The 24,937-nt window shown below is 52.2% G+C and overlaps 8 protein-coding genes across 8 annotated transcripts; 3 read left to right on the top strand and 5 right to left on the bottom strand.

The window, feature by feature from the left end:
- Positions 1-424: 424 nt before the first annotated feature.
- LRP88_01307 (uncharacterized protein) lies at positions 425-1,183 on the bottom strand (the record flags this gene model as incomplete). Its single annotated transcript, XM_083237997.1, has 1 exon — positions 425-1,183. One exon carries the CDS (start codon positions 1,181-1,183, stop codon positions 425-427), a length of 759 nt encoding a protein of 252 aa, XP_083106502.1.
- An 864-nt stretch (positions 1,184-2,047) lies between these two features.
- Positions 2,048-2,979, bottom strand: LRP88_01306 (uncharacterized protein; the record flags this gene model as incomplete). The annotated part of the gene is made up of 2 exons (XM_083237996.1): positions 2,048-2,265; positions 2,319-2,979. 2 exons carry the CDS (start codon positions 2,977-2,979, stop codon positions 2,048-2,050), a joined length of 879 nt encoding a protein of 292 aa, XP_083106501.1.
- Positions 2,980-4,151: 1,172 nt separating this feature from the next.
- LRP88_01305 (uncharacterized protein) lies at positions 4,152-6,245 on the bottom strand (the record flags this gene model as incomplete). The annotated part of the gene is made up of 3 exons (XM_083237995.1): positions 4,152-5,420; positions 5,498-5,973; positions 6,143-6,245. The coding sequence occupies 3 exons, from the start codon at positions 6,243-6,245 to the stop codon at positions 4,152-4,154; spliced, it is 1,848 nt and encodes a 615-aa protein (XP_083106500.1).
- Positions 6,246-10,945: 4,700 nt separating this feature from the next.
- Positions 10,946-12,517, top strand: LRP88_01304 (glycosyltransferase family 4 protein; the record flags this gene model as incomplete). Its single annotated transcript, XM_083237994.1, has 1 exon — positions 10,946-12,517. The coding sequence occupies one exon, from the start codon at positions 10,946-10,948 to the stop codon at positions 12,515-12,517; it is 1,572 nt and encodes a 523-aa protein (XP_083106499.1).
- A 654-nt stretch (positions 12,518-13,171) lies between these two features.
- LRP88_01303 (uncharacterized protein) lies at positions 13,172-14,213 on the bottom strand (the record flags this gene model as incomplete). The annotated part of the gene is made up of 2 exons (XM_083237993.1): positions 13,172-13,550; positions 13,603-14,213. The coding sequence occupies 2 exons, from the start codon at positions 14,211-14,213 to the stop codon at positions 13,172-13,174; spliced, it is 990 nt and encodes a 329-aa protein (XP_083106498.1).
- A 2,614-nt stretch (positions 14,214-16,827) lies between these two features.
- Positions 16,828-17,643, top strand: LRP88_01302 (Alpha/Beta hydrolase protein; the record flags this gene model as incomplete). Its single annotated transcript, XM_083237992.1, has 1 exon — positions 16,828-17,643. The coding sequence occupies one exon, from the start codon at positions 16,828-16,830 to the stop codon at positions 17,641-17,643; it is 816 nt and encodes a 271-aa protein (XP_083106497.1).
- Positions 17,644-18,348: 705 nt separating this feature from the next.
- On the top strand, positions 18,349-20,533 carry LRP88_01301 (Metallo-dependent phosphatase-like protein; the record flags this gene model as incomplete). The annotated part of the gene is made up of 4 exons (XM_083237991.1): positions 18,349-18,625; positions 18,725-18,780; positions 18,834-19,893; positions 19,944-20,533. The coding sequence occupies 4 exons, from the start codon at positions 18,349-18,351 to the stop codon at positions 20,531-20,533; spliced, it is 1,983 nt and encodes a 660-aa protein (XP_083106496.1).
- A 334-nt stretch (positions 20,534-20,867) lies between these two features.
- LRP88_01300 (fungal chitosanase of glycosyl hydrolase group 75-domain-containing protein) lies at positions 20,868-21,915 on the bottom strand (the record flags this gene model as incomplete). The annotated part of the gene is made up of 4 exons (XM_083237990.1): positions 20,868-20,941; positions 20,991-21,318; positions 21,366-21,703; positions 21,762-21,915. The coding sequence occupies 4 exons, from the start codon at positions 21,913-21,915 to the stop codon at positions 20,868-20,870; spliced, it is 894 nt and encodes a 297-aa protein (XP_083106495.1).
- Between the last annotated feature and the right edge of the window lie 3,022 nt (positions 21,916-24,937).

Genomic DNA, 24,937 nt, shown 5'->3' with positions numbered 1-24,937 from the left:
AAGGTCCTAGGGCAGATTCCGAGTTTCGCGCTCGTATCCGTAGACCCTGAAGATCTTCTGAAGATCATCTCTTCCCTTGCTTGAGGTTATCCTAGTGTGGACCAACTTACAACTCTTCTCTCATAGGAACTGAAGTCAAAACGCCATCCTTTGGCTCTAACTACTATCGCGATTTCAGATAGCCTTATTTTTCAAGAGATTCATTAATATTAAGACTCCAAGAGCAGACTATTGTTACACGCTGCCAGACGGCTATCTCTATAACCCACAAACGCCCGAGACACATCCTCGTCAACTCGGCCCTTCTCGGCACAACCCTTAGCCCTCCGGACCCTTATTATATATCGGCCATTTCTCGTTCCAGTCGCTGAACACCGCCTTTTCTCAACCGATTCTCCTCATTCCCCTCGTCCCGTGGACTCGCTCACAGACCCATCACGCGCCTGAAGCCGACGTTCTCCACAATCCAGGAACCCCCTAGTCGGAACGCTCCAGGACCCTCGATTTTGCCGTCAACCTTGCCCATGGCCATTTTCGTCAGGAAGTCTCCGAGGATTGGTGTGGGGGAGTGGCCGCTCTTGTAAAAAGCTCTCATGGGTGGCCCAAGGACGGTGATCATGCCTCGGTACATGGCGCCAGGGTCGGGGATGTACTTCTGGATGGCTTCATGTGCAGCCGCATCCACAAACGCCGGTCGGACAGAGTCTGCCTGCAGCGACGAGATCTTGGTCGACATCTCCCCGAGCGCCGTCTCTGTCTCTCCCTTGACCCGCGCGAAAATGGGCGAGAATCTACCTGGGGATTGTGTTGCTCCCTCGCCAGACACGTACACGAACCGGAAGGGTTCCTCCCCCTCGCCTGCCAGCGTCGAAAAAGCCTTTGCGGCCTCAAGCGCGTAGTCCTTTGTGATGCGAACGTAGTCTTCCTTGGTGACCTTGTTCTGGCTGATACCCAGTGCCCAGACACAACCACGAGCGCCAGCTAGTTCCCGCAGGACCTCGGGCTTGTACGTGGCAAAGTCGTTGTGAATGATGACATTGACGCGTGGGTCTTTGGAGTCTGTGGCCATGGGTACGGGACGACGGCTGAGGATGGAGATTTTGGTGATGTCCTTGGTTTTCAACATGGCATCAAGGACTCCAGAGCCAACAAGGCCAGTTGCACCAGTAAGGATGACATGCATGGTGGCGGTGGTGTAGGTGCTTGTAAAGTGATGATGGGAGTTAAAATAGGGGACGCTTGAAAGCAAACTGCTGACAATGGGTGATTGATGAGATAATTCTCTTCTTCAAGAAGCCCAAGCCAACAAATATATATCATTCCTTTTCTTTATCAACAATCTTAGATCGTCATCGTCGTCCCCGTCAGCACCATCGCATTCGCCAATCATTGTTTGAGGCGCTGATGGCTGGCGTCAGCCAGAGAGCGAAAAGAGCGTCTGACCCTGGATTTTCGGACTTAAAGGCGCAGCTCCGCCGAACCCTGCATAAGGCGATAGCCTAGACGGACGGACTTTGACTTCGCCTCGCAAACTCCGCCATTCCAGAATTGAAAAGAATTTGAATTGCGTTGGGTCAGGCTGCATCATCGAATGTGAGTATGTATTGTAAAAGGAAAGCAAGAGTCTTGGTTGAGAGGGTTGGTGGTGTTCTGCAATTGACCTACCCTGAACCCCAACCAATGTACTCCCTTTTTTGTCTCCCCTCTGGGTGGATTGACAAGAGCACGTGTCTTTTGTAGCTGTTGTAGTTGATCTATTTTTAATTAGACTGAAGTTTCTTGTCAATTACAGTTACATGTTCTGACGTTGGAGTTTAGGCGTGTGTGTGAAAGTATGTATGTTCGGTTTGTTTCAGTCAGCACTTTTCCTCAAAAAGCTCAGCTTTGAGAAGAAAAGTCTCTAAATAAGAATGCCTGATAGTTTACTACCAAAATGAAATATCTACCGGATAAGGGAAAGTATAAGTCAATGCGCAAAACGCTATACAACATATGAAATAGTTATGTACCACATGTGGATGTCTTTCAATCACGTCTTTTTACAAACTTAAACCACCAAAGCCAAACTCAAGAGGAGACCCACGATCATAACTTGACGCTGGATAGCAGGCTCAACACCAACTCCTGTATTCGTACTTGGAGCTTCGGTAGAGGCCATAGCAGTCGGCCTCGTTGCCTCAACGCGGATGTTATCCGCAGCGCTGTCATCGTCGATGGTGTAAGAGAGCTCGGTAAAGTTGCAAGCCTTCATTATCAGGTCCATGTCTAGAATCCATGTTAGCCACTTGACAATATTAGCAACTCAAGTAAACACTCACTATTTTGCTTGTGCCCATCCACGACAATGCAGTCATGGCACAGCGCTGCAATCTTGGCCACGTCAAAGCTCTTATTGTTACACACGCACTCCTGCTCAGGGTCCTTGTGCGAGTAAAGCTGCCCTGTTTGCTCGCCGTCGCTCCACCCAGCGCTACTTGTCGTTGCAACCGTCTCGTGAAGCACTGATCTTGTGGGCAGAGACACGGTTGTAGTAGATCTTGACGAGGACGAAAAGGAGGTCGTGGTCGACGTTCGGGTCGATAGTGTCGCAACTTGGTCGGCTGCGGTTTCGACGCTCCACATGGAGCTTGTGCTTGGCTGGGCTTCTTCAAGAGGCGCCGTCGCTGTGAGCTCAAAAGGGAACGAAGTTGGTGCAGCCCTGATGATGGAAAAGCTCCTCTTCTCCATCCCCTCGCCATCTTGCCGTGGCTCAATCTGTACAACCTCCTCCTCCAGGGGTTCCACGGCCAGCTTTGGAACCCACGGTGTTGTTCGCTTCAAGAGCCGCTGCCCGTGAACATCGCATTTCGAGGTCAGCTCGACGATTGGACCGCAGATGGTGACGCACATGAGAGGTATGTCATCGGGCGGCAAGACGTCGGCCGTCACAATGGCCACCAGGCCAGAAAGGACGGCCTGCCCAGCCCACGACAACCTCATCTCGACGAGTCGTTGCTTCGGATCCGCTTAGCGATAATCTCGGCGTGGCCTTTTTCCCTCCCCAACCTCGATCGTCTGCAGGAACCCGCGATGTGACTCGAGGTTGACAGTGCAGATCCAAGGGACCGGTTGGCTGTCAGATTCGTCAATGCAACGGACGAAACTAGAATCGCCCTTTGTTAACGCAGTAAGATTAATGAATGAAACGCTTAGCGACAATGTGATATCACCAAGAAAACCAGTTTGTGAAGCGAAGCGACACCCGTTGGCCAGAGAAAGAGGAAGGACAAAGGTGCTTGCGCGACGGTAGCGTCCTCGATGTCATCCCTCGAGGAGAAGCCCCCAACGTAGCTCGAGTACGAATCCATTTCATGGTGAAACACGCCCAGCTAACCCCCCGAGTCTCCGGGATTAGCTGTGACGATGACCTCAATAGCCCCCGTTGGAGTTGCAGCGACCTCCTTGCGCACAGAGCCCGGCAGACTTCGATGCTACCCTTCATGCGCGCGAGCTCAAAAGCAGACGAAATCTAGAACCCTTTTAGCGAGTGACAGGCTTCTGGGGCCAGCGTTTTGGTGGTGCCTTGGTAACAATCTGTTACACTCTGTTGAAGGTGAGACAGCTCGCCGCCGTCTGAAACAGGTTTAGGAGAAGCGTCGTCTCAGGGCATTGACAAGGTAGTAATGGTTTAGTCAGGGCAAGACGAGAAACAAGTAAGAGGAAACTACTTATAATGAGAGACTTATGGCGATCAATTATTCGCGTAAAGAGCTCTTAATAGGCAAGATAAACAAGAGCTGGATGTCAACTCCAGATGCCTATACTCCCTTCAACTGGCAGGCATGATAGACTAATGCGACACACTTTAGAAAACATTTGGTGAAAGTTGCTCTCGCATTTTTTTTATAATCTCAACTTCAAATCTAATTCTATGCCCGTAAAACCTCTTCTCCAAATCACGCCTGTGCATGTAAATCGCACCCCCGTGTCCTTTCCATCATCCAGTTGACGTATCTTCTTCCTCGGCGTGTCTCGTCAGCCCACGTCCAAATGTCAATCATTTCATGCTATTAAAACGGTATAATCTTTGCCAACAGTCGACGCATTCATACACACAAGAAATCTAAAATGTCGGCCGTTGCAAACCCCTCGTCAGGCCCCAGGCGTGACGCTTAGAATCGGTGCTGGCGACCGACAGACTCGACGCGGACGCCCAGCTTGACCATCTCGCGCGAGTCGATGACACCACGGCCATCAAAGACCCAGCGGGGCTTGGCCATGTTCTGAGAGATGCGGACCCAGTCGACACGCTCCTTGGGCTTGTACTCCTCGGCGCTTCCCATGCCAGTGGCGAAGCCAGTCTCCTTGCTCTCGCGCTCCTGGATGCAGTCGGGGCAGTCGTCCTGGCAGCTGGGCTCGATGTTGAAGCGGTCGAGGGGATCGGCCGACTTGACGTCGGCACGCTGGACAAGGTGCTTGTGAAGAGCGAGCAGGTCGTTGGCGCTGGGGGTGGCCGACTCGAAAGGACGGGGGTCCGACTTGGGGTTGGGCTTGCGGCCGATGGTCTTGGGCTGGTGAGTAGGCACGGGGGCAGGAGGGGGAGGAGGCTGGTTGCGGAACTCGTCGAACTCGGTGGCGATGATGATGGCAGTAGAAGCATCGCAAGCGTCGTAGGCGTTGCCGTGGACAGAGATGTTCTGGCCCTCAGCCAGGGGGCCGAGAAGGTCCTTGATCTCCTGCTTGATGACCAGAGGGTTGCAGCAGGGGTCGAAGACGGCGATCTCGCGGGGTCGCTCCTCGAGCAGGGTCTTGATCATCTCGAGGGCGGGAGCCTCACGAGTATCAGAGGTGTTCTTCTTGAAGGCAAAGCCAAGGATGGTGACCTTCTTGCCAACAAGGGTGTTGTTGAGGCACTTGATGACACGGTTGCTGAAGCGGTCACGAGCGTACTCGTTCATCTTGACGACCTGGCGCCAGTACTCGGCAACCTCGGGGAGACCCATAGTCTCAGCAAGGTAGACCAGGTTGAGAACATCCTTCTTGAAGCAGCTGCCACCGAAACCGATACCGGCCATCAGGAACTTGTTACCGATACGGGGGTCGACACCGACGGCGCGGGCAACCTCGTCGACATCAGCACCAGTCTGCTCGCAAACGGCAGAGATGGAGTTGATGCTGGAAATACGCTGAGCCAGCATAGAGTTGGCAACCAGCTTGGCAAGCTCAGAGGACCAGACGTTGGTGGTCAGGATGCGCTCGCGGGGAATCCAGGCGTTGTAGACCTTGACAAGGGCCTCGGCAGCCTTCTTGCCGGAAGGAGTAGGGGCAGAACCGATCAGGATACGGTCAGGGTAGAGAAGATCGTTGACGGCGGTACCGGCAGCCAAGAACTCGGGGTTGGAGAGAATCTCGAAGTGGACACCAGGTCGGTGCATAGCGAGCTAGAATCACGATTGTTAGCTACTTGTTCCATTATCCCTTTCCCAGCTGTGCTGGTCTGGAAATCTCGGAAACTTACAGTGTCAGCGACGAGCTGAGCAGTTCGGCAGGGAACAGTGCTCTTCTCGACAATGATGGCACCCTCACGAGCGTACTGAGCAACGACACCGGTAACGGCCTCGAAAGCAGTCATGTCAGTAGCGCTGCCGGCACCGACACCACGGTACTTGGTGGGGGTGTTGACGGCGACGAGGACAATGTCGGCCTCGCCGATGTGCTTGGCAATGTCGGTGGAGAAGAACAGGTTGGGCTTGCGCTCAGGAACAGCGATCTCGCCATCCTCGGCAGCAGAGCCCTCGTTGTCGGAGGTAGGCTCGTTGGAGACGGAGGTAGCACGGCCACCGTCACGGGCGATACGGACGATATCGTGCAGACCGGGCTCGTAGATAGGAGGGTGCTTGGAGTTCCAGCGGCGAATGCGAGTGGTGTCTCGGTCAACGACGGTGACCTGGATGTCGGGGTTCTGGAAGGCGACGACAGCGGCAGTGGGACCACCTGGGAGCCTTGTTAGCTGTGTTTTGGTCGAATTGCGCTTTGGAAAGCTGTCCCGCTTGCGGTGAAGCTCGCGATCATGACATTGACCGCCTGCTCGCGACCCCAGCAATCTCGAGACCAGCTACTCCCAGAAGCACCGCGGGGTATTTTGAAATCCATGTAAACTTACCGACATATCCAGCACCAACACAGCAGATGCGGCGGACCACGATTGGGGCGTCCTGAGCATCGTTGGTAGGCTCAACAGAGCCATTGGTAACGAGAGCCGACATGATGATTAAAGGCGGTAGAGGCGGGAATTACAGGCAAGACGCAGAGGGCAAGCTGTATAATAGACAGTCGCAAACAAGGCCACGAAGCGACACACTGGGGAGTCAAGCGAACGTGAGGCTGGGAGAGAAGCGGGCGAGGGAGGACGAGTTTAAAAGGAAGCAGAGGCAGCGTCTGTTGCGAGCGGCAAGGGAGGCTAGAAAAGATATTCCCAACGTTGCAGCTAAGGGAAAAAAGGGGGGCCAACTTGGACTGAGGGAGACAAGAGGCCGGTGGAGGGGCTGAAGCCACGCAGCCATTGGGGAACCGCAACCCAGGAGAAATTAAGGCGGTGAGATAGGTATTCCCTTTAGTTTCTGCCCGCCAAGATGGCGGCATGTGTCGATTCTCCCATCCCATCCCATCCCATCCATGGAGGATGGAGGGGCACCTACCCAGGGGTGCCACCCACCATGTTCAGGGATTCCAGGGGCACGGGCGGCCGGTTACAGCCAGATGGAGGTACCCTGGATGCAGGTACTGGCCACACTGCAGCTTGCGGGGGGAGGTACTTGAGGCGGGCTTCCCACCCGCTCAACAAGACTTGATCCACTAGGAAACAGCTGGAATCGATAATACAGTGCCGGCGCACGGTACAGCTCCAGGGCTGCGCAAGCACTCCCGTCCAAACCTGGAAGCTCCAATGGGCGGATTCCACCCCCACATGGAGCCCTTTTGCCGCTACTAAGCTTATAAGCACAGTGAACCTTACTACGCAGTAGTTACCTTCTGCAAGGCTTGACCGCGTTCGCAGATATTTCCGAGGATGCGGTCAGACATTTCTAGATAGTGTCGTGAACTCGCTCGTCCCGGGTATTCAATTTGCAACAGATCTAAACCCGTTTCAAATAAGAATTCTGTCTATCTGATGGAATGCTGAGCTTTAATTAAGACCTCATAACCCATAGCATTCATTGCTTGCTGACAAGGGCCTTGTAAAGAACAGGTAGGGGTCCACCGCGCTAAAGAACTCTGCGCACTGTATGATGCACTGTCGCTCATATCACCAAGACTGGATCGTTCGCCAAACGTCTGATGGGGAAAAAGACCAGGCTGGCTCTTGCGGGAGCGATGCGATCCAACCCATGGGCGGAAAACTCATGGGTGCACGGGCGGATACTGCGCCGGAGCCAGTTGATTAGATGCAAGCAAGGCCAGGCCAGGCCAGGCTGCTTCTGGTGACGACAATTCGGTATCGACAAGTCGATTAGAATCAGCCTCACAACGTGTGGTTAAGCCAAATAGGAGCTGACCGACAGTCGATCCTAGAACTTGGCGGGCTCGTGAAAAAAGAAACACGAGGTGCAGACTCTGACGGAATGCACCCTCCGTGCATCTCCTGACAATTGTCGACTATTTTTTCATTCCTGTGAGGCTGATATGATCGGATGTGTATGAGGTGTGATGTGCAAGTTGACGAGGTTGCCGAGATATTCTCACCAACTTGACAGACAGGGGTTGTTGGTTGACAACGACGGTCGACCTTGATTACGTAGCCGCAACCCCGGCCAAGGCGTGGCAGGCCATGGCAAAGGTGATGGTGAGGCGACAGCAACAAGACGGTGAGAAGCAGAGATTCTATTCACAGCAGCAGCAGAGGCAAACAGCCACGCCAGGGAGGCGACAAGCTCACAGTCGATAACCTCCCCATGTTGACGCGGCGCCTCGACTATCAAACGCCCTCCCGAGGAGCGCCGCGATAATTTAATTAGCAGCGTCGGCGGCAAATTCCCAAAGGAACGAGAGGCAATAACGTCGATTCGTCCCTATTAACCCGATGCCGGTTGGGCCGATGGAGCATAGCGCCTCGTCAGGGAGGCCATGCCCGCGGCTGGGGCCATCCAGGGGTACCACCCCTCTGCCATGTCCGTCATTCCCTTGCGGAGCCTAGCCGAACGTGAAAGAAGCACTGTGCCGTGCGTGTCTACATGGTTCGTTGTTTGTCGGCGACGGGATTGATGATTGCTTACTCGGCCGGCTCCGTACATTCGCGGAACACGTACCCTTTGTTTCCAAGTGCTGACTGAGATTGACAGAGAGACACATTCAAGCCACACGGCTGATGACAGCCCTCGGCCTATTCTCGACTCTTTTTCCAAGCCCCTGAACTATCGGGGCTGAGATTGAGTCTGTCTCGTGTCGGTTGTTGGTTTTCTGATGGCATGTTACCTGAGGCTCGACAACCTCAGTTTCATGCCCTTCCCTTCCATTGTCAGCACCAGCCATCCCCATCACGATCGGCAAAGCTAGGATACGAATTGATTGCCCAGCAATCATCAGTTTGTGTTTGACCTGTCAAGTCGCAATTACCGGCCTGCCTCTTTTGTAACCCTTTTCCCTGCGAGAATTAACAACAGCCCAGCTTGGAAATGAGCCACTTTATCAGACTCGCTGCTTTGAGTGTTAGTGGCATTTTGATACCAGCCCGCTAGCTCCCGCGCAAATCGAAGATGTTGATTGAATGCGTGGCCCCTTGCTAGGCTTGAATTGATATCATGACTAACTAACCAGGCATGGAAGAGATGCTGGAACAAGACGTGACCTATGTCCTGGTTGGAACGCTTGTCAAGGGCTATATCCCTGGATGTCAGGAATTGACCTATCCGAAACTGCGCGCTTAGGTTCATGTCGGTTGATCAAAGTAACACGTTCTCTCCGGTACTTCCAAGCTGCTTTGCTTTGCCTGAACCTCCACTCGCTGGATGCTGCCGCGGATGCCACCACCATCCATCTGGCGATAGGCACAATACCCCCCCTGGTCTTCAGCCAAGCTACCTAATCAAAGGCGCACCCCTGCGACCAATTAAACTCGCCCCTCCCCTAGCTGTTTGATTGCTGTCCCTGGGTGTCATGATGCCAGGGACCTCATGCGTCATGATTTCCCATGGCAGAAAAAAAAAAAAAAAAAAAGAAGGCTGATGGGGCGCCCGGCAAGCCAAGACGGGAAGAGGATGGAGACAGCAGCGGAGGCTCCAGCCCGAGTTGAAGCAGGAGACCTGTTCCTCTTTCTCACGTTTGAACGTGGTTTTATCGATCGGTCCGTCAATCCATCCCATCGTTCGAGCCCACCTGACTGGCCGGCCGGCCCCATCAATGCCGTCCGACTTTCGCTTGGCAGGTGGTTCTCTATAACCAACTGCTCGAATTGCGATGCCGAGCTATCTCCCCACCGATGAATGGCATACACGTCGCCTAGGTAGTTGGTAAGGTGAGAGTGCAATGAGGATGGAACAGGGTACGGTGAGCCGTGGGCATTTCGCAGTCTCACTCTCCCTGGTCAATCACAGCTCCATTCCACCAGCCCTGTCATTTGTGGCGTTGCAGATATATCCGCATGAATGGAATAAAAAGACTCAGTAGGATTAGTTGAGACATTGCTCACTAGGGTGCATCAAGGATTGGTCTCATTCTGATCCTACAGCTCGTGCAAAGTACCTTACATATTCGAGGATGTAAGGGAGGCACGTGATGCCCTCACGTGCCGCTGACACCGCTTCTCTACATTTTTCCACCTGTCTCATCTTCCTGCGGTCTGCAATTCCTCAAACCAACCCAACAGGCTGGGGCTTTGCTTTTGAGGATGGGTTTTTGCCTAAAGACTCGTCCGGCTCGATGATGGCGCCACCACTTGCACCGATAGATCCCGCCTCCAGCCCCTTGCTGACTAGCGAAGAAAAGAGATGGCGCTCCGTCTCTTCCCGATGTCTTGCAAAAGCCAGCCTTCTTCACTAACAATTCTGCCCTTGAGGAAAAAGATTGATTCAGTCACGAGTCGCGATCGCAATGGTACGGCATCGGTCCTTATCCGATACAAGCTCGACCTGGACCGCCAATGGCCCAGACTGGCTCGGCCACGGGGGTTGCGATTCCCATGCCCATTCGCATTTGCGCGACAACGGGCGATTGGGCGTGCTGGGACAATGTGATATTGAGGGCGCATCTGATTCGTCCGTCACACGCGCCCCGGACAAGGGTTCGCCGAAGCTACGGAGGTGAGCGAATAGCCTGCGCCGGTCGAGCAGGCAACTGGCTTCTGAGAGGACGTCGCAAATCGTCAGGCTGAGGCGGCTGTGACAGAAACGGCATCAAGAACGGCATGCTTGAGAGGATTTGAGATCAAGTGATTTCAGAATGATAGCTCAGATGGCCAAGCAACATCCATCGCCATTGATGCTAGGCATTGATGATGATTCCGCTATCGACTTGTCGAGTTTCCTCAAGCCGTCTAGCCGACTAGATGCTTCTTCTACAGCCAAAGACGCAACCAGACAAAGGAATCCATGCAATACACCGCTATGGCCTTTGACTTCAACCATGGACGATTGGATCAAGATCTACCCCTCCATTTGCCCCTCCCCCACCAGCCGGTACCCTGAAGGATCGACGAACTGCGTCGTGCAGGCTCTCCTCGTGGTGTTGACTCTGACGCCTATTGCAGCCGTATTGATCGAGAATATAGCGCCTCGTGTGCCTGCAGCGATGCATATTGTCCATTCTCGTGCCCTTGCCTCCATCCACGTGGGAGGCATTTCTTTCAAGTCCAAGTGTGACCATAACTTCGCGACAGAGAAAAGAGAGGCTTCCCGCCTCTTTCGATTTCTCGACAGGATGCTCGACAACAAATCTTTTGATCGATAAGCATTTGCTGCTGAAAATCGACATCATGCTCGCCAACGCGCCTCTGCCGCAGTCGCGCTACCCCAGCCATGACCTCTCCAAGTTCCCGGATGCGCTCAAGGGGAAGCGCATTCTTCTCTGCACCGAGTCGTTCGGTCCAGTCAACGGCGTCAGTCGCACCACCTTGATGCTTGTAAATCACCTACGAGCTCATGGCGCTCAAGTTGCAGTGGTTGCGCCTCATAACCATACACAGCACAACACCTTTACGCCGCCCCCGTCACCATCCATGTCTCCTGCGGACAAGCAGCCTGAAGTGCGGGTTACAGGGTACCCTCTTCCTTTCAACCCAGAACTTTCTATCGTCTACCCTGTGCGCAACTCGACACTCTTCACCAGAACGTTTGGTGACGACTCCCCTCCCGATCTGATCTACCTGGCGAGCCCGGCTAGCCTGGGCTTCCAGGTGATGCTGCAGCTGAGACAACAACCCAAGGAGAAGCAGATCCCCGTCATTTGCAACTTCCAGACCGACCTTGCTGGATACTGCTCCATCCTCTTTCCTGCACCGCTCAGCCATGTTGCTGTTTTCGCGTTCGCCGCCGTCCAGAGCTACCTGTTCCGACACTCCTCGGTCAAAACCATCTTTTACCCTTCGAGCTTCGTGAAGCGATATCTGGTGAAGCAAAAGGTGCAGGAAGATAAACTCGAGGTTTTGACACGCGGCGTCAACACTGAGCTGTTCAACCCCAAAATGAGGAGCGAAGAGCTGCGCCGACAACTGGCACCGAACGGCGAGATTATCTTTATGACGGTCTCTCGTATTGCTGGCGAGAAGGGCTTTGACTTTCTGGCCAAGGCGGCCAAGGAACTCGACGCCAGAGGGTTGGACTTTAAGCTCTACATCGTGGGCGGCAACCGAAACCCCGACGTGGAGAAGGAGGTGCAAGAGCTGTTCGATCCCTTGAGGGAAAAGGGCAAAGTCATCTTTGCAGGCTTCAAGGTCGGCGAAGATCTGGCAACTGCTTATGCCAGTGGCGACGTCTTTCTACACTGCTCGGTGACGGAAACCTTTGGGCTTGTCGTGTTGGAGTCTATGGCCAGCGGCGTCCCAGTCATTGCTCGGGATGAAGGTGGCCCTTCTGATATTGTCCAGCATGGAGACAATGGTTTCCTCATCCCGTCGGATGATCTTGACGGCTTCGTCACCAAGGCCATGAAGCTCGGTAGAGACCATGCCCTACGTTCGCAGATGGGACAGGCTGCGAGGTCTTATGCATGCGAAGCTACATGGGAGAAGATCAACAACAAGGTCGCATGGCGTATGTGCGATACCATCTCAGAATGGAAACGCGAGCGAGTTAGGCCACTCAGCCGTCAACTATCCATCCTCAGCGCATCGACTGAGCAGCTCATCCCAATCTACGGCTGGCTTATGATGAACGATGCTATGCGCGACACTGTCACACGAGGAATAGTAGATGCTCGACTCATGGGTGGCCTGGGTATCATCCTCTCGTTCTGGATGGTGACTGGTTGGTACATGGTGTTTACAGAGTGTTTTCTCTGGGCCAAGGGTCGGTTGAGGGACGTAGAGAGGAAGAAGGTGGTTGCATAGATTAGAGGGACTCATTCACTATCGGCGTTGCCATGTATTCGCACTTTTGGGAGGAGTTGGAAGGAATCGGCGTTGACCATGCTTGGCGATCGATACCTTGTTGCATGAAGCTGGACGGTCCTTACAGGGTTGGAGTTTTTTGTTGCCCGGCAGTTTTTGACAGTGATATTCCTTTGCAGACTATATTAGCTTATGATACCAGAATCCTCTTATTCATGCGTCAGTTGAGACGATGTCGCGTTGCATGGGTCGTGGGTTGGGGTTGCAGCACCATACGATATTGTTTCATGTATGAGACAATCATGCCACAGCAATGTTATGAAAGGTCGGGATGAAACCAGCGGTTACATGTCCATTGAGGTTTGGCTTATCAATTGATTCTATGGGATTTGTCTAGTAAAGTAGCTAGGGATGTAGGTAGTGAAGAAGATGAATTTACGGACCTGGTCAGGTCGGATATCAACTAGGAACAAAGTGTGCCATAATAAATCGGCGTAGACTATAGAATAGGTTGAAGATGGTTAAAAAAAAAAAAGAGTAATAGTAGGTAGTAGTAAAACAGACAACCGCTATGCATCTCGACAAAAGACAACTCGCTTTAATAATGACCGTCTAGCGGTCCTCCCTCTCAGCTTCCCCCTAGTCTTTGGCGCATTATATTGTCGGCCCTCTTGGCACGGAGACGGCCTGTCTCCGCTTGTACATCTCTGCATAGTTGAAGCGCTCGTACGTGCCGAAGCCGACGGCGGCGACAAAGATGACGAGCCAGATGCTTGTGATGATGAGGCCGATGGGGAAGACCATGAGCTGGATGCCGGGGAGGATGAAGGCGACGGTGCCGTTCTTGAGGCCGGCGATCTGCTCGTCAACGGCGGCCTGGGCCCGCGCAAAGTCGGACATGACGACGTCCTGGGAGAAGACGCCCGTGAGGAAGGCGGCCTCGTTGATGGAGACGTTTGTGCGGATGGTGCCGCCGGTGCTGTTCTTTGCGGTGAGAGTGAGGGTTGGCATGATGATGTACTCAAGGTCGGCCCTGAATTTGTTAGTGTCTGTGTGTGTAAAGTGAGGTGGAGGTTGAGTCTTACATAGTCATGTTGTCCCTCATCTTGTCTGGGTCAATTCTTCCAACAAACATGTAAGTCTGCATAAGCTCTGGACCAGCCTCTCTCCTTGCCATGCTCGCAACCTGTCCAACCATTCCTGTGCCGTTCATGTCCCTCGGGTCAATGGGCATGACGGTTGCGCCGTCAAACGTCACTCCAACCTGAACATCCTCGGGGGCAACTGAAGCAAAACCACCTCTCGCCTCGGAAACCTTGAACAGTCGTAGATCGGCCTCGAAAACTCCCGTCTTCATATCCAGTGAGGGCAGGTTGTAGCACACGCATGCGCCGGAGGGATTTGTGCTCTGGTGCAGGCCGCCGAGGGCTTGACGGCATGCCTTGTTTGTGTCGGCGTTCCAGGCAGTCAGGTTGAGAGATCCGTCCTTGGCGAGGGCCACGTTTGGTGCGGGGAGCTGATCGAGAGTCGAGTTTTCATCGCGGCCAGCGAGAGTGCTTGTGAGGAGAGAGATGTAGGGGCGGTGGAGAACATCGTCGGCACTGAGTAGAACGATGTCGCCAACAAGAGATGATGCTGAGGCAGAGAGGGCGAGGAGAGCGGTTGCCGCGAGGCGAAGTGACAGGGCCGAAGCCATAGTTTCCTACTCTTTCTTTTGCTAAGAATTCTCCAGTCAATCCGGTTTCGTCTCCTTCAATACGTGGTAGATGTGAGTCAAATCGTTGGTGAGAGAGTTTCGTGATAAGTGTCGTAACGTCGATGAGCGCTCTTTTTTTCGGCAAATCCAAATCCAGTTCCGATTATTCTGACAATTTAATTCCGTCCGGCGGCGAGAATTGAAGCTATCTCTTAAAAAATGATGGGCTTTTGAGTAGTTGTACCAGACTCTTGAGTGGGTATTGGGTATCTCGGATATAGCGAATGTGTTCGGATAAAAAGGTCGCCAAGCAGGTCCACGACCAACGAGGATTAAGGTGGTAAAAAAGACCCGAAGGAGGGGAAGAAAAGAATTAAAGATTGAAGATCAACACAGAGGCAGATCGTGGCAAGAAAGAGTAAAAGTTAAGGACAAGGGGGGAGCGGAAGAAGCGAGAGAAGAAGAAAAAAGAGGGACCAGCCCATGCAATACGCCGCTCGCCAAACGGTGGAAATCGTACCAGACCAAGACGGACGGACTATGATAAATGTAAGTCGGAGACCAAGACCATATACGAGATTACACACTTCTCTTTCTGGGCAGGTAGAGAGGCAGAGGGGAGCGGCGTCTGGGGATGAAAAGGGCAATGGAGCCCGGGGGTGTCGCAGCATCAGCCAGGGGTTGTTTTTGCTCAAGCCAAACCGGAATAGAAGGTTACCATGGTCGGATCGACTGACGGTGTGACAGGGACGGGTCAATGTTGATGCAGGGGTTTCTTGAGCTCGGGAAAGACGGAAAGGGTTTTCTTGGAGTGTCTAGTTTTTGGGGGAGGGGAGCCTGGACCTGCATGTGATCTTCGAGAGCGTCGAGTTGAGCAGTTGATGTTATGTGGTTGGCTGAGATGAGTTGAAGATCACTGTGGGCGCTTAAAGGGAACCCATACTGACATCATGATGGCCTCTTCACCTCACGATACAGAACAAGACAGAGCAGTTCAACTCGATGTCGGCACTCAAACAAATCTCTGTGTCTCGGCCTTTCTTCCTGAGGCGTATCGCTTGCCGTCGCATCATGCTGCAACTCACACAACTCGAAAGCAACCTGGTGGCTGTGTCAGATCGGTTGGTGGCGACGGTTAGTCTACCGGGCTAGTGGGTATCGTCCTCCACTTGGGCAAGCGTGATGGCTCTCCGGGGTTCGGTTTGGTGGTTGTGGTGGATGGTGGTGTTTCAGGTTGGCTATAGCGGGGAGCTGGGCGAGCTGGTTGAGTGGAGGAGTTGTGTCAGGCTGAGCTGAGTGTGTTCTCTTGGAGTATGTATTTTTCAAGTGTTGATCAAGTATTTGAGTAACCATCACCAGCAGCAAAAGAAAAGAGGACAGTCTAGACGCTGATTCTGCACAGCATCATCACAATGCAATGCATGGACGGGTGGGAGGCCACCAGTTCGACCTCCATCCAGTCCAGGCAGCCACAGGGGTCGCTTGGGCTGTCAGGGAGCGCTAGGGGCACCCGTCGCCCTGGGCCAGGGGTATCTTCCAGGGCTCAACCCCTGTTCCACATGGCACCTCGCCCACTAACGCCCGGCCAGATTCCGCCTGACTACCAGCCCTGGGAGTCCCGTGTCTAATTGGTGCACAATCTTGAGCGTCCCTGTTGGCAATCAGTCCACTGCGAGTTGGCGATGGCTTCATTTTCTTGAATTGTTGGATGTTTTTCTTGAGCATTGGTATCTATCGTCGGCCATAGGATTCTTGAAAAATCCCAGCGCGCGCGGTTCGCGATTCCCATGTCGACCGCATCTTGAAACACGGTCAGTGGCGATCCATGTCGTGCCGAATGTCCGTCTAGCGCCCAAGATGAGAAAGACGGGTCGAGTCAGTTTTGACGCTGTTGAATCTTTCTTCTTCTCTTTCAATCTTGAGACGAGCGATGAGTGATTAGCATGTTCATGTGAGGCGCCAGTCGAGGCGAAAAAGTCGCCGTGGCAGACGTAGCGTAAGACGGTGAAACAGTCTTGCAACAGGAACGTCGACCTTCCGGTAACGACCACGACGGCTGCTGTGTCAATGGCATAGACGGAACACTGATGAGAATTTTTCGAAGCAAAACGACCATCAAGTTTTGCTGAGAAACTCTTTAGCGAGCAGTTCGGGACGAAACTTGTGTCATGCCCGCAACTAGTTTCCAGTCTCGCCGTTGCAGGCGCTTCGGCGCAGCCCTATGACTTAAAACTTGGCTTATAACCGTTGCCAAGGGCTGAGGTTGCTTCGATGCTACCCGGCTAAACACGTGAAGCACTGTGAAGCCATCGTCAAACCGTTAGCAGACAGCGACGAAACATGACGTCCCGCGACTTCGGTTCAGAGGATTAGACATTAATTGTTCTGCATCGGCAATCTCGAGATCTCATCGCAAGTGCCGTGAAATAAACATGTTGAAGTGGGATCATGTTGAGAACCGAGATGGGTGGTGTGCCGGGATGCCTCTCAGCTGGATAGATAGGCAGATTCGAGGTGGTGTCATGGCAGCTTTCAGGCTATAATAGCAGGAAATGAGCACATCTATGAAGATTGTAGACTCTACAACCATCAACGGTTGCAAAATCTGAGCAAAATGGCATCACAAGAAGCCCCCGAGACAGATCCTGAGCTCTTCTTTATGGATTTCAACGACGACAGGCCCGTCACCATCGTCCTCCTCCACGGCCTCCTCAACTCGCACATCGAGTGGTCTTTCGTGATCACCCACCTGGGCAACTACCACATCATCGCACCCGACCTCAGCGGCCACTCCCGGTCGCGGGACATACTGCCCGCCGACATCGGTAGCTCGGCCGACCGCGTCGCCGCGCTGATCCGCCGGCACGCAAAAGGCGGCCGGGCCCACGTCGTCGGGCTCTCGATGGGCGCCTTTGTCACCCTCCGGCTCGGCCAGCGGCATCCGGACCTGGTGCTCTCGGCGTTTGTCACGGCCGGACACCCGATGGAGCGCCAGTGGGCGTGGGTCGTCGGACACCCGAGCATCACATACTACATGACCTACTTCCTGCTGGAGCTCGTACCCGTCTGGCTGTACATGCGCGTGGCGACGGGTCGGGGTATGCGGCACCACGAGGGGCTGCTGTCGGAGATGCGGCGCAACAGGAGGTGGGAGGTGATCCGGACGGTGGACATGGGGCTGCTGGAGCTGACCTGGGAAGACGTGCGAAGCCTGCCGATGAGGACGCTGTCGATTGCGGCGGAGACGGTAGACGACATCGAGGCGGTGAGGCGGATGGGCAGGGAGATGCCCGTGGAGGGATCCCTGGGCGCTGTGGTGAGAGGGGCGGTGCATACATGGAACCTACAGAAGCCCGAGCTGTTTGCGGAGGGCATCAAGGCCTGGGTTGAGGGGAGGGAGCTGCCGGAAGGGATAGAGATTCTGAAGTGACAGAAGCATCTTGTCGAGAGTGTTTCTTCTGTTGTTTGCTGGCTTCTTGTCTCGTCAACTTGAGGCATTCATACGAGTCAGCTCTCTTTACCTATGAGGAGGTCGATATTAACAATGACAACCCGCAGGTCAATTCCACGACTAATAATGACACGAGTCAAGCAGCTTTTACTCTTAAACCCTTCGTACAGATGCCACGCCAATGCACACTAAAGGCACATCATTCTCCAACGGCATCTACAGCTTCTTCCGCTCCCACTGGCCGCCCTCACCGACTTGGGCCCGGATGCCTCACTGCATGTTCCGCGTGAGCCAGCACCTCTGCGGGCCTCCCCTCCCCCACCAACTCCCGTGTCCTCGCCCGCTGATTGAGAGAGAGGAGGGCATTTCCATGACAGCGTCGTACTGCTGCGCTGGCAATAGCTTAATGGGATGGGGGGACAAATCAACTGGCAACACAAATTAACATTTTCATGCTTCCTGTTGCGTCACGTGAGCTGACGGGAGCAAAGACTGGAGACGGAGCCTGCATGATGGCCCGTTAGCGCTTTGTTTTGGGTCGACGAGAAAGCTGCGCCTCCAAGTGAGAGGCTTGCTCCTGTCATCATCCCATTCTCTTGAAGGTTTCTCGAAAGAAGGTTTTGAGTTTCCTCTGAGAGGAAGAAAGAAAGACGAGACTGAGAAAGAGTGAACAAGAGATCAACCATGGCTGAAGTCACCTCCGAACCACAGGTCACCTTTGCCTCTGGCAGAGTTGGTGATGATGGCAAGGCCGACTCGCCGCCTGAGCTGAGGATCCTCCACTACAACGACGTCTATCACCTCGACCCTTCCAGCGCCGAGCCTGTGGGCGGCCTGCCTAGGTTCATCAACGTGTGCCGCGAGTACCAGAATGGAGAGCAGTATGAGGACCAGCCCAAGGTGCTGACCCTCTTTTCGGGAGACGTGTTCAACCCTAGTCTGGAGAGCACAGTTACAAAGGGTGAGTTGGGCTGCTTCTAAAGTCTATATACTAGGAGGAGGAAGCCAAGACTCATATATGCCCTCGCCAAGCATGGATGGCTTGCTAACCTAGGCTCAGGTCAACACATGGTTCCGGTGCTTAATATGATTGGAACGGACTGTGCTTGTGTAGGGGTGGGTAAGTCATACCACCCTTGACCGACCCGACAACTGACCACCCTCTATAGAACCACGACTTTGACTTTGGCGTCAAGCAGTATGAGAACCTCTCGAGCCAGTGCAACTTCCCCTGGCTCCTCGCCAACGTCATCGACCCGGACCTCGGCGAGGAGATTCCTCTTGGAAACGCCAAGAAGACGCACATGCTCACCACCTCCAACGGCATCAAGGTTGGTCTCATCGGGCTGGGAGAGCGTGAGTGGCTCGAGACCATCAACAGTCTTCCGCCTAACCTCGAATACCGGTCCGCCACGGCCGTGGCCAAGGAGCTCGTGCCGCAGCTGAGGGAGCAGGGCGCAGAGATCATCATTTGCCTGAGCCACCAGCGAGAGCCCAACGATGATAAGTTGGCCCAACAGACTGAGGGCCTCATTGACATTATCCTCGGAGGCCATGATCACTACTATGCTCACAATTTTATCAACGGAACTCATGTGCTGCGTTCTGGAACTGACTTTAAGAACCTGAGCTACATCGAGGCTCGGAAAAAGCCTGATGACCCTACGAAATGGGACTTTGACATTTGGCGACGGGACATCACGTCCTCCATCGAGGAGGATCAACCTACTCTGGAGCTAGTTGATGAACTCACATCCAAGCTGAACCAGTCTCTGGCCAAGCCTGTTGGATGGACAGCCACTCCCCTCGACGCGCGATTCAGCACCGTCCGCACCAGAGAATCCAACATTGGCAACTTTGTCTGCGACGTCATGAGACAGCACCACAACGCCGACTGCACCATCATGGCCTCGGGAACCATCCGCGGCGACCAGATCTACCCCCCGGGAGCCATCCGCATCAAGGACATCACGACGTGCTTCCCGTTCGAGGATCCCGTCGTGCTGCTCCGCGTCACGGGGCAGGCCATCTTTGACGCGCTCGAGAACAGCGTGTCCATGTATCCGGCGCTCGAGGGCAGGTTCCCCCAGGTGTCCAACATTCGCTTCGAGTTTGATCCCTCGCGGCCGAGGGGGAACAGGGTGCTCTGGGCGGATATCTGCGGGGAGCCATACGATCCAGAGAGACTCTATGTTCTGTGCACTAGAGGCTACATGGGACGTGGAAAGGGTAAGATTCGACTCACATTGAGTAGCTACAACATACTGACGATGTGATAGATGGGTTCACCAGTCTGCTGGTCAAGTCCGAGGGCGGCGAGTGCGAAGAGATCATCGAGGAGGAAAACGGTATCCTCATCTCAGCCATGCTCCGACAGTACTTCATGGGCCTCCTCACTGTGGGCAAGTGGAAGAACCTGGCCCAGCACTGGGTCAACGTAGCCGAGCGCTGCGAGACCCCCATGTCCCCCGTAAAAACTTCTTTCAACGTCGACTTTCCCAGCCTCACCTCGCTAGCCGAGAAGCTGCCAGAGGAGGAAAAGACCGAGAAGCCTGCCGCCAAGGATCCTTGGGGTCGGTTCCTCAAGAGGCGGTTCAGCATCAATGTTAGGCCTCATAATGAGAATGACGGCGATGAAGAGGTAGAGGAGGAGAAGGAGAAAGAGAAGGAGCCCGAAGAGGAAGAGCATGATGATCCTGCAGCCGTCAGACTCGACTTTGAGATCCTCATTATGCGCAAGTACTGGGCAAAGTGGGTTCTCAAGGCCGGCGTCAAGGCGAGCGTCTGCGATCCTCTCGACATCACAGTCGATTGGACGCGATGCATCGCTCCAGTGACCGAGGGAAGAATCATCATGGTTGGTGCATAGAGTTACATGTTGATCTTGTGAATAAAATTAAACAAAAAAGGGCACGGCATAAACATGGGGCCTGTTGGATACGACGAAAGCAAATGTACAATTCGCCGAGTGTATTTATGATTTCTCAAGTCAAAAGATTATATACAAGGACATGAGAAATATGTACAAAGATCCTGTTCTACATGAGAATACGCGCAATGTGTAGAAATGCGCTGCCTCTCTGGAACAACCGTACTACAAACACCGTCAGTAACGTGCCCTTTCTTGACGTGCCAAGCTTATTCAGCTCGACTCAGTGGTGCACTTTACATCCAGTCTTGGTTTTGGTTGCTCCAGATGACCTTCATGGAGGCGAGCACTTTCCGTTGGTGCAGATGAGGTCGTCGGAGCAGTCATCGAGAGTCTTGCAAGCAGCACCTATCGTCGTGTCAGAATAACTTCTCTTCCAGTTACAGGTACAACATACCTTGGCAGTGACCAGGCCAGGAGCAGGTAGGAGGGGGAGTAGTACCGCCACCACCACTGGAGCTTCCGATACGCTTGATCAGCTTGTCACCCAGGGTGGTGATGCTGGACTGGAACTCGTCAAAGTTCTTGGCCGTCCACTTGGCGCCCTTGGCTCCGGGGACGGCGTCGCTGCCGGGGAAGGCGATGTAGAGGACGTCGTCCTCGCCGTGGCCAAAGTTTCCGTTCATCGACTTGCCGAAGCAGGCCGTGGCGAGCGAGATGGACGCCTCTCCGACCATGGGATAGTCGCCGTCGTCGCCGTTTTCATCACCCCAGATGCCGTAGAACTAGGTACTGTAAGCTGATATCTTGTTTTCCTCAGAGGGAGACTCACCATCTTGTTGCCGCACACGACAGCCATGACACTAAGAGGCTTGATACCATGCTTCTCAGGGTCAAAAGTCTTCCAGCCAGACTTGGTGCCCTCGTTACCAAAGACGATGTACGGGTGGATGTTGGCGTCAAGGTCCTTCTGCGACGTGCCGTACGACTCGAGAACCCACTGGAACGAGGTGACGGACTGTGTATCACCAGAAGAACCGCAGCGGCCGTCGTCGGCGGGGCTGCCCTGGATGCCATCGCAATCAATGTCCATGTTGACGAGCTTGCCGTTCTTGCCCTGGAGGTAGATGACGTTGTAGTCCTTGACGTGGTCGCCGCAGTACGAGTAGGCTGGAGTGGTCAGTCTATGTGTGAGAATCTTGCAAGAGGTACATACTGCCAGAATCACCATCGCTGCTGTAGAAGCCAGTAGCTAGAGTGCTCTTGCAAGAGCCCTGCTTGATGATGCTGTCCTTGAAGCTCTTGACATTGGCCGGGACGTCGCGTCCAGAGACGGACGCGGCGAGGAGGGACGCCAGCAGCGTGTTTCGAAGAGAAGGCATGTTTACAAGCAACCACAGATGAAGCTGAATTATTGAAGAACAGATTCTCGACAAAAACGAGGCCCTCTGGTCTTATTTAACACGAGGAACGGATCATCGGGGCGCAGCTTTATTAAAAGCCGCCCATTTCATCCTGTATGTTTCAGCTCAGCCTTACGTCGCATCCACTCTCCCCTGTCCCTAGACGACGATCCATTCAGGGCATCACGTTTATGCAGTGGGCGGTCAGTGTCTGTCCAATCTTTAATAGAGATGGCTCAGCCGGGCTTACGCCAAGGATGGGATCCATCGGGATCTAGAAGCCCATCAGCGGGAAGAGGGGGGTGGTTACTGTACGGTCGCAATATTCAGCCTGTTTTTGATCTACTACCTTCTAGACTTGGCGATCTGATGGGACGAGAATATATCAATCTCCTGTTTTTGTTTGTAACGTAGGAATAATGTGGTTGATGGATGGTAGCCCTGAAATCTCACCATGAAACGAGCTTCCTCAGCTGGAAAGAAGCCTTTTGTTTCACGAGATGGGATGACCTGGTACCGCAGGAATGTAGTGTAAGCCTAGCCTGATTCGTCAGGGAACGCAGCTGGAAGCATAAACATGATCCGAGAGATGTTGACCCGTCGTATTTAAATCCAGTCAAAACGCAAAAGAACCTCTTAATGTGGCCTCTGCGTTCTGGGATCGGCCGCGGCCTTGTTCATGCATATGCGCTGACCTTTTCTTTTTTACCCCGGTCAGCACCTTGAGCGGTTAAAGGCTGTGTTTCTGCATGTGTCACTAAAAGGGTCGAGTCGACATTCAGCTCTAAATTGCAATTACCAAATTGGTTTGTTTTGCAGCAAAAGTGAGCACACTGAAGAATTGGCACATCAACGCCTTAGTAATCGTTCATATGTATATTTATACAATCAATGAATAAATAACGTATATGATAAGCATGCGGCGCAGACAAGCATGCGGCGCAAAAATCCCTCAACTTCTCCTCCTTTCATCTGATCAATTGATTCTCAACTATTTAGGATGCCACAATCAAATATAGAGGCAAGAACGCTTCTTGCCCTTCTTGCCCTTCAAAATGACCCGAAACTAAGTATCCGACGTGCTGCAACAATCTATAAGATCAAGGAGCAAAGGCTCCGTCGCCGACGGAATAGCATTTAATCTCAAGTCAATTAGATCCCTAAATCACGTAAGCTATCTAATCTAGAGGAAGAGATTATAGTTTAATTTATCCTCGACCTAGATTTGCGAGGCTTTCCCCTATGACTACGTGGTATTAAAGAAATAGCAAACCGACTACTTATTGACCGCGATATATTACTTATCGGCAAGTAATAGGCTTTTAACTTTATTAAGCGGCATCTAGACCTTAAGATATATTTCTTTTATAAGTATAATTATTAGAAGGCTAAATATAAAGATCTAATTATTATTTATAATTAGTTTATACTTAACATATATGATAAGCGAGTGCACTAGACAAGCGAGTGCACTAAAAATCCCTTATCTAATATCATCACCATTTGATTAATTAATTCCTTATAACTAGAGATATCTTAATTAAATAAAGAAGCTAGATTACTTCTTGCACTTTAGGCCCTTTAAAATAACCTAGATTTAAAACTATAATAAACTACAAGGCTCTACTAGGTTAACTACTATGCCTTACATCGTCGGCACAATGGCATACAATCTCAACGCGATATTATCCCGAAATCACGCAAACTATTAGATCTAGAGGAATAGATCATTATTTAGTTTATTCTTGACCTAGATTCGCGAGGATTTCCCCCCTGGCTACGTGGTGTAAAAGAAATGGCTGATTAATTGCTTGCCGACCGCGATGCATTACTAGTTAGCGTGCGCTGGGCTTTAAACTTCGTTAAGTAATACCTAGACCTTAAGACGCGTTTTTTTCATAAATATAACTACTAGAGAGCTAAGTGCGAAGATCTAACTATTATCTGCGATTAGTTTTAGCTTATGGCGAATATAATCGCGAAGTATAGCATCTAATTAGATGATATCTATAATATTAACGAGACTGGCTTTCTTATGGGCATGATTATAAGCGGAATAGTCGTCATAGGCATAGAAAGGCGTGAAAAGCTAAAAGCAGTGTAGCCTAGAAACCGAGAATGGATTATGGTTATTTAGGCGATTAATGCGGAAGGCTAGCTGATCCCGCCGTTTATCATCGGTGCGGGCCAATATCATCTCGCTAACTAGTACCGAGAAAGTAACCTCCTGGGCGATTAGGCTATTGCGATGACCTAAAATAGCTAGACTAATAATAAGACCGGTCTTAAGTGGCTTAAGCACTTTAACCGGTGCATAACTAATCAATTAATTAGTATCTATTATCTCTTAATCCTTAATAGCTATAAAAGTTATTACTCTATTGAATTTAAGAGATATTATAAGGAGAATAAGATTATTAGGCTTTATATATTACCTTATTCCTCTTATTTACTTTAGCCCCTTAATATTAGGTGCTTTAGCGTGCTTAAGAGTACTTATAGTTAAGAAATAAAGCGTCTAATTAGATACTCTATAACCTATGTTTTAAAAACTAAGTTCTTTCTAGCCTTCTACGCTGCATTTTAAGCCACTATGATAAAATGAAATATTAAGGGGGCTTTTAGAGGAGCTGGGCTTATTCCTCTTAATGCGGAAAATATAATCTTAAAGCTTGATATGTAGCTACGTACGCCAACGCCGGTTGAGGAGGCAGCTGAACCGTTGACCCCTTGGGCCTTAAGGACCCCAAAGACCGTGCTTGAGGCTAGATCTTAGTCTGAATACCTCGAAAGATGAATTAGAAGGCATTAGAGTAGCTCCCCAGAGTTAATTTTAGAAGCTCTATAGTCTCTTGCAAAGGGGATAAAGGCAGTTATATATTAGGTAGCCTTATTAACCGCTGAGAATAAAGACCTTTAAGAGGCAAATAAGATACTAAGCCAGCGCCAGAGGGCAAAAAGAACCTAACTATAGAAAAGAGGGGTAATAATAGTAGAGGAA

The sequence above is a fragment of the Fusarium phalaenopsidis genome (assembly GCF_050370095.1).
Source record: "Fusarium phalaenopsidis strain FUZ10S chromosome Unknown contig_32278, whole genome shotgun sequence".
In the NCBI taxonomy this organism is placed as follows: Eukaryota; Fungi; Ascomycota; class Sordariomycetes; order Hypocreales; family Nectriaceae; genus Fusarium; species Fusarium phalaenopsidis.
This window is presented reverse-complemented; position numbering and strand designations above follow the sequence as displayed.